An 8510-nucleotide genomic window follows, 5' to 3' on the forward strand; every position below is an offset into this window, starting at 1 on the left:
TTAATCAACTGATCTCCGTCTTCAGACAGTTGATTGGTCAAACGGTGTGCTCCTGGTTGGTTGGCACAAAAACCTGCAGCCACACCGGCCCTCCTGTGGACCAGTTTGAGATGCCTGGCATAGATGATGAAAATGATCATTATCATAGTATAGTATAGTAATACTATCTAAATTTTTGCACACAATTCAGTAGCTTATGCTGTACACTCTGTGAATGTTTGTGTTTTTCTAGGCACAGTGACTATAAAGTTGTTTCTCCTGCTTTACGCGCAGTGGGCAACATTGTAACAGGAGATGACATCCAGACTCAGGTAGAGGCTCAGTTACTCACAGTAGACACCATTTCCCTCATTTTATGTCTGCATACAGTATTAAATGTAATGTGGTGTTCACTTGTCATCCCAGGTAATCTTGAACTGTTCAGCTCTACCATGTTTACTCCACCTCCTCAGCAGTCCGAAAGAGTCCATCAAGAAAGAGGCATGCTGGACTGTGTCCAACATCACAGCAGGAAACAGAGCTCAAATTCAGGTACAGGCTTCTTCACTTGGGTAAAATGTGTCATCTGTGCTGCTGTTCTGTGTATGTGTGACTTGACAGTGTTTCTTCTGTTGTCAGAATGTGATTGATGCCAACATCTTCCCAGTTCTTATTGAGATTCTTCAGAAGGCCGAGTTCCGTACGAGAAAGGAGGCAGCGTGGGCTATTACTAATGCCACCTCTGGGGGCACTCCTGCACAGATAAGGTATGTTTACCAGACTTAAGCTTTTTTATGCTGTTAAGACTTGTTTTTCTTTTACCTAGTGGTGAAACAATATGAAATGTTGTTTTATGATTTACTGCTATTGTTGCTCTATTTTTAAAATGGGGTGAAAATGTAAAAAAGCATTGGTACACACACTGAAATCATTTCAATTAATGGGGGTTAGGTAATTGTCTGCGGTGGTTGTGTGGCCACAGCGTGTGCATCAGCAAAAAATCGTGTGGTGTTTGTAGAAGAGTAGGTAACAATGAAAGTTTCATTTGAAATTTTTGATGAGCTATTAGCAAGTTAAACAAACCATAACATTTTCCCCTTTGCATTTGCAGTGGTTGGTGATAACTTTGAAGTGTTGCCCAAAAAAAAAAAAAAAGAAATTCTTTTTGTTCTGCAAACAGGGTGACCATAATCAATCAAGTTTTTTTCACCATTCTAATAAAAAAAACAAAATATGACCAGACTTCAGACTTAGTCCTTTTAGGAGGCTGAACCATGTTTTCATTGACTCAAAACAAACCCATGCTGGATCAGTATATGGGAGGCTATTGTTAACTGGTTGATGCTATACAGTATTTATTGTGATTTTTAAAAAAAAAAAAAAAAAAAAAGCATGACAATGGAACAAAATTTTTCTGATAATCCAAATTTAAGCAGTAACACTAACCATTAACAGCAGCAGTTTCATCCCTACATTAAAGAGGTAGAAAGGCAAATCTTTATGTAGCTTTAACATAGTGTCCACTCACTGTGTGTTTGTATGTGTGTATTTCAGTCTTTCAATGTAATGGAAATTTGATGTATTGGCTCAAGGATAAGTGACTTAGTGATGTAGTTTGAAATAAGCTGCACACACACAGTTGTGTTTCTGTAACTTCAGAGAACAGTTAAACTGACTTATATTTATTTCCAGAAGACTTACGCTAAGCTATAACCACCACTTACCTAATCATAACCCTTACTGGAACCTTAAACTTAAATTAACCTACAACAAGTCCCTTACTAATCGCACTCAGTCTACTTATTCTAAACAATAGACACTGCGTGAATATGACTCCTCTCATTGCAGCTTCTTTACCTTTATGGTCTTTGTTGCTTACTTAATTCTGTGTATCACGACATTGGAAGAGTTGTTACATTGTTATTTTCCTGTTTCGTCGAGTGGTCACTTTGTGACAATAAGAAAGAGAGAATTCATGCTATGAAGGCACATGAAATAAACCACAATAGTGAGCAGTGGTAGCAAATTAAGCACTAAATTGATTTCTCTCTCTGATGACATCGAACTGGGACAGCGAACCCAGCTAAGCCAGCAATTTCCAATAAAATTTGTCCGATTTTATATGAAAAGCTCAGTGCATGCTGTGGGCTTCTTCTTACAAAGAATTAGTAGCATTTAACACGAAAAAGTGTGATGACATAGTTTTTGGGATACACACCCTCTCTTTCAGGGCATGCCAGCAAGCAAAAGCGGGCATTGAACACACAGAAGAACTCTGAGAAAACTCTGAGAATTTTAGCTCTCTTATGGATGTGTCTGGAAAAAATCAACACTGACAGTCTAGACATAGTTTGGTCTGCATGTGGGGAAAAATTAATTTAATTTATATTTAAAGTTTAGAAGTTGAAATGGTTGAAACCAGTATATGACAATTGAATTGAAATACTTAAATACTGAAATAATTGATTCACCATTTCTCTTTTGTGCGAATAGGTATCTGGTGTCTCTGAATACCATCAAACCCATGTGTGATCTGCTGACAGTGATGGACTCAAAGATTGTGCAGGTGTCTTTGAATGGTCTGGAGAACATTCTCAGACTGGGAGAACAGGAAGCCAAACAGAACGGAACAGGCATTAACCCATACTGTGCCCTCATTGAAGAGGCTTACGGTACAGTTCTGCATCACACAACTAACATGCTTACACTTCACAAACAGTGTTTGTGGGGTCGGGGGGGACTGTTGCTGTGGAGTTGGAAGCATAGCATTGTCCAAAATGTCTTGGTATGCTGATGCATTAAGATTTCCCTTACTGGAAGTAAGTGGTCTAGCCTAATCCCTGAAAAACAGCCTTATACCACACCTGAGTTCAGTAATAAAGAGGTTCTGTCTTAATACTTTTGTCTATATAGTGTAAATCACTCACTCAATGGATACATTTATTTATTTATTGTTTGTATGACGAGCAAAAAGCATATCTCAGATAATCTGGATATAAACATTAACAACCATTCCTATTTGCAGCACAGTCAAATATAACAATCATAACAATTCAGGTGCAAGCAAAATCCAGTTTGTTCAATCCACCGCAAAGATGTCTTCTTAGTGCTGACTGCCTTGCCAACACAGTGAGCAAATGTCGGTCTTTCTGGGCCATAAGGGCGTGACCTTAACCTGATGTGAGAACTGTTGCAATGTAGAAATCTTAGTAGCCATCTCCTACTAGCAGCAAAGGTCTTACCTCCATCATTCACTGAAGAGTAGATCTCCAATGTTTTGTTTTTCTTAATAATTTATCATGATACTTGGTCACCTTAGTCCCACACTGAGAACCACTCTGAAAACATAGTCTCTACTTCCAAGCTGCATAACTTATCCATTGTAGCCATGCTCTGCTTTTGACAGTTAACAATAGCTGTTTCTTTTCAAAATGCTTTCACTTACAGCTTTCTTTCCTGAATTATTCTTTATTATTACATTACATTACATTACACTTCATTTAGCAGATGCTTTTATCCAAAACGACTTACAGAGTAACAGGTTTCAGTGCATACTGGATCTTGAAAACTCTCCCTTTGAATTTGAAATCAAATCTGTGAGTGCCATGCTGATCAGGTTTGCTCTGCATTCCAGTGTGACAAATTTCAGTCATTTTTACTCACTGGGACCTCCAAGGTTACTTTATACCAATAAAGTAACCTGTAGTTACTGCCATCTGCTGGCACTTGTATGTTGCTGCAAGCAGTAACAGTCTGGCTGAGACAAACAACATGCATCTACAGCAGGCATCTCAAACTGGTCCACAGGAGGGCCGGTGTGGCTGCAGATTTTCTTTCCAACCAAGTAGCAGCACACCAGACTTGACTCATTTAATCAACTGATCTCCGTCTTCAGACAGTTGATTGGTCAAACGGTGTGCTCTTGGTTGGTTGGCACAAAAACCTGCAGTCACACCGGCCCTCCTGTGGACCAGTTTGAGATGCCTGATCTACAGTGATTGAAATGGGATAATACTTAAGATGGTTAATTCTTTAATAAATTCACCCATATGCCATTTTCAAGATCATTGTTGAATTTATTAAATTCAAGTATATTATATTTAACTGCACATTTTATGACAGCCACTGGGAGTTTTTTCGCCCTTGTTTTTAACCCCTGGCTAGTTTGAAGGCTGGACTCCTGGATTTTATCTGACTCCTGGCTTTTGTTATGAAAAATGGATAGGTACTTTACATGACTTTACACAAACTTATTGTTGGATTTCTGAACAGCTAGTCAGACCTAGTTCAAACAAATACTCAGTTGAAAAGTAGTTACTAGCTTGCAGTTTTTGCTCCATCAGTCTTTTAATACTGTTTTAAACAAGTTGATAACTCATACAGTCAGGGGAGAACTTAATAATTCTATTCAATTTATTTGTAGAACCAAATAGACCAGGTCTAGACCATGTCCACAGAGATGCATAGCAACCGCATTAATAACAGCAGAAATAATCGAACTATGACAAATAATAATGATGTCTATAATATCTGCTATAATATTTATGATGATGATAATTTGAGACTTATTGTGGCAGCTTGATAATAAGTAGTGGTGATATAACAGTACTATACTGTTACATTTTAAAGAATGTCAGTATAATTCAGGAACATGATGATAAATACAGTTGAAACCAGATGTTTACATACATTTCAGAAAAAAACACAAACATTTTTTTTCTTTACTGTCAAACATTAAATCAACGTAAACTTTTTCTGTTTTAGATCAATAAAGATTACCGTATTTTTTGGATTTGTTAAATGTCAGAATTGAGCAAGGGAGAATTTTTATGTAATTTTATATCACTTTAATCAAAGTCGGAAGTATACACTAACTTTATTGTGTCATTAAACAAAAAGAAAACTCTAGATGATTCCATTCTGAGATTAAGAAGCTTTGGGTGTGTAAGTATCGGGTGTGAGTGTCTACCTCAACCATAAACTGGACTGTATCACATAACACAGATGCCCTGTACAAGAAGGGCCAAAGTCACCTCCACCTTCTGAGGAGACTGAGATCCTTTGGAGTGTGCAGGCCCCTCCTAAGGACTTTTTATGACTCTATGGTAGCCTCTGCTATTCACTACACTGTGGTCTGTTGGGGACCAGGCAGCACAGACCAGAACAGAAAGAGACTAAACAAGCTGGTCAGGAGGGCCATCTTTGTCCTGGTCTGCCCACTGGACTCCGTGGAGCAGGTGGGTGAGAGGAGGATGTTAGCCAAGCTGATGTCCTTCATGGACAACACCTCTCACCCTCTGCATCAGACAGTGGAGGCTCTGAGCAGCTCCTTCAGCGGCAGACTGCTACACCCTCAGGGTAGGAAGGTCTTTCATTCCCAATGCTGTTAGACTGTACAACTCAACAGTCAAGTCCTCCTTTCCTCCCTTATGATGACTTGTATATAGCTGTATACTGTACTGTGTTTACTTGTAAATTGTTAATTTTTTTTATCTCTATATTTTTTGTTACTGTTTTTGCACACTTTTTGCTTTCTGCACTCTTTTTCTGTTCTTGTGAGCTGCCACGACAAGTGAATTTCCCCGCTGCAGGATCAGTAAAGTTCATCTTATCTTAAATGGGTCTTCCAAAAGGACAATGACCCCTAGCATACCTCCAAATTAGTTGCAAAGTGGCTTAAGTTAAGGTATTGGAGTGGCCATCACAAAGCCCTGATCTCAATCCCATAGAAAATTTGAGGGCGTCACTGAATAGGCGAGTGCGAGCAAGAAGGCCTACAAACCTGAACAAACCTGACCCAGTTACACCAGTTCTGTCAAGAGGAGTGGGCCAAAATTCCAGCAAACTATTGTAGAAAGCTTGTAGAAGGATACCCGAAATGTTTGGCTCAAGTGAACCAGGTTTTGGGCAATTCTACCAAATACTAAGGATGTGCATGTAAATTTTTGACTGATGAAAGCAATTAAAAAAAAAAAAATTCCATGAAATTCTCCCTTGCTTGATTCTGACACTTAACAAATGTAAAAAAAAATATGTCAATATTTATTGATCTAAAACAGAAGAAGTTTACTCTGATTTAAAGTTTGACAGTAAACAACAAAAAAAACAGTTTTTGTGTTTTTTTTCTGAAGTGTATGTAAATATCTGGTTTCAACTGTACAATTGTCATATTACTCAATTGATCCTGTTGTGTTTTGACACCAATTGCGTGAAATATAGTTCGAAATAGCCTGAGCTGTGTATATGTGGGTGTACTCCTTCAGGCCTGGACAAGATTGAGTTCCTGCAGAGCCACGAGAACCAGGAGATCTACCAGAAGGCCTTTGATCTGATCGAACACTACTTTGGTGTAGAGGAGGAGGATCCCAGCTTGGCTCCACAGGTGGACCAGAGTCAAGGCCAGTTCATCTTCCAGCAACAGGAAGGACCCATGGAGGGTTTCCAGCTTTAACCCCACCCCTGATCTGTAACCCTCTGGCAGAGACAGCAGCCTTCTGGCCTGTGAACTCTTCTGGGACCTAACCTCATGTCTCCTAGGCCAGCTCCACTAGCTTCTTTCAGTTTCTACAGTGTGCTCTGAACAGCATCTACTCTGGAGAGAGATGGACAGAGATATGTGAACATGGAGAGGATAAGTAAGAACACATTTGAGACTATGGGAACCTGAAGGGCTCAGTTTTCATCCTAATGTTTCTTAATGAATGAATTCTTTTTTTCTTAAGTAATGCAGTATGATATTCTTTCCTACATTTTTTATCATTCTCATTGATTTTAATAATATTTTTGTTACAATTGGAAACTCAGCATCAGTATCCCATTTTCAATGTGGAACTACCTCTTCAGTTTTCAGAAAGAAACTCAATGAAAGTAAGTTAGGAAAGAAAAGCCCTGAATGAACAAAGGAAGCATCAGACTGATTATTTTCTTTTGTTATGGCTAGAATCCAATTTTGAATCAAATCCTTGGTTTTCAGACCTGGGATGCAGTGACTGATCTGTCAGAAGGCAGATAGTGGATTTGTACATCCTGGAGTTGCCATGCTTAATGTCTGAAGCAGCTGTGCATGCTTCTCTGGGCTCTTTGTCTTTCGTCTCGAACACCTGGAGACTCTGGTTCTTTTAATTTTTTTGTCTTGTGAGGGCTGTGGCAGAGATCCTCTTTCTCTTCTCCTCTCCTCCCTCAGCCCTGATTGAAGAACACTGCTTCCTGGATTATGTAACTGGCCAACTGGCCCAAATTAGTTTGAAATTTGTCTTTGCTGCTTATTTTAAATGTTTTGCATTTCAGCATTATCAGGGCAAGGCAGGTGCTGTCTATGCCACATGGTGTACTGTCTGCAACAATCTTGCTAGTTAATTGAGATTTTTGTTCTGTTCACTCTGAACTAGCAAATTATATCTTAAATTATTTTTTTTCTGCCTGCAATCATTTTCTTGATGTGATAGTTTTAGTCAACTGCAGTTGGGATTTGTATATTATATATACATTTAAGAAAGTATTTTAAGGTATTTAAGTGGCTGTGGGACAGTGTGATATTCAGTGATAGTTTGGGACTGATATGCAGTTGTAGTATTTCCAGTCCATCACTACTTCTCCTTTATTCAACCTGGACAATTTGCTTTTATTTGGAGGACATTTGATTTTTTTTTTTTATGATTTGATTCATTTTTAACCCTATGCTACCCCTGACCCATGAAAAGACAGTAATTGGTGGAGAACCAAACCTGAAATCAATCAATATTAACGTGAAATCAACAGTATTTGTAATGCTGAAATTACATGAAGCACAGTCAGTCATGTGTACTCTCTATATTTCTGTTTTGTATAATTTTGTGTCATTTTTTAGGTTTTAGGTTTTTGTTTTATCCTGTTTTAGGAATGACATTGCTGTGTTCATGTGGCTCTCAGTAAACTGCGAGTTAGAACTCCAACAGCTTGTGAACAAGAGTGAATCACTGTATGAAGCCATAGTCAAGTTACTCTCACTGACTGAGTGACAGGTCAGGCTCTCTGGAATGATACCTGACTCTTCTTTGTAGGGATGTGCACTTTTATTGTGTGACTGTAATTAATAAATTTATCTTTTGGATCAAACCATACACATTTGCATTGGTGCTTTTTTTCAGTAAATCTTTCAAATAAAGAATGAATGAATAATTTTTCTGCAAGGGTAACTTGTAGCACGCCAACAAAGAGGACCATCACCATGTGGCCCGCCGATGCTGTCCCGGTACTGCAGGACTGTTTCCAGCGCACAGACTGGCAGGTCTTCAGGGAAGCAGCTGTCCGTGAGGGAGAGGTGGACCTGGAGGACTACACATCTGCGGTCCTCAGTTACATCCACAAGTGTGCAGAGGATATTACCAGTACCAGGAGAGTAACCACCTACGCAAACCAGAAACCCTGGCTGAACGCGGAGGTCCAGTCTCTGCTGAAAGCCAGGGATGCTGCGTTTAGGTCAGGTGAAAGACTGGCACTCACGGCGGTGAGAAGAGAGCTGAAGGCAGGAGTGAAGAGGGCCACTGACGGAC

General features: G+C 39.2%; 1 protein-coding gene across 2 annotated transcripts in view; it reads left to right on the forward strand.

Moving 5' to 3' along the window:
- Positions 1 to 8078, forward strand: part of kpna5 (karyopherin alpha 5 (importin alpha 6)) — a 39734-nt gene extending 31656 nt beyond the window's left edge. For both annotated transcript variants that reach the window (XM_046400387.1, XM_046400386.1), the window contains exons 10-14: positions 233 to 311; positions 406 to 531; positions 619 to 746; positions 2473 to 2651; positions 6243 to 8078. In XM_046400387.1, coding sequence (XP_046256343.1) covers positions 233 to 311; positions 406 to 531; positions 619 to 746; positions 2473 to 2651; positions 6243 to 6430 — 700 coding nt within the window. In that variant the 3' untranslated portion in view covers positions 6431 to 8078. The remainder of the gene's footprint in view (positions 1 to 232; positions 312 to 405; positions 532 to 618; positions 747 to 2472; positions 2652 to 6242) is intronic.
- The last annotated feature ends 432 nt before the right edge of the window (positions 8079 to 8510 follow it).

The sequence above is a fragment of the Scatophagus argus genome, chromosome 9 (genome assembly GCF_020382885.2).
Source record: "Scatophagus argus isolate fScaArg1 chromosome 9, fScaArg1.pri, whole genome shotgun sequence".
Classification (NCBI taxonomy): domain Eukaryota; kingdom Metazoa; phylum Chordata; class Actinopteri; family Scatophagidae; genus Scatophagus; species Scatophagus argus.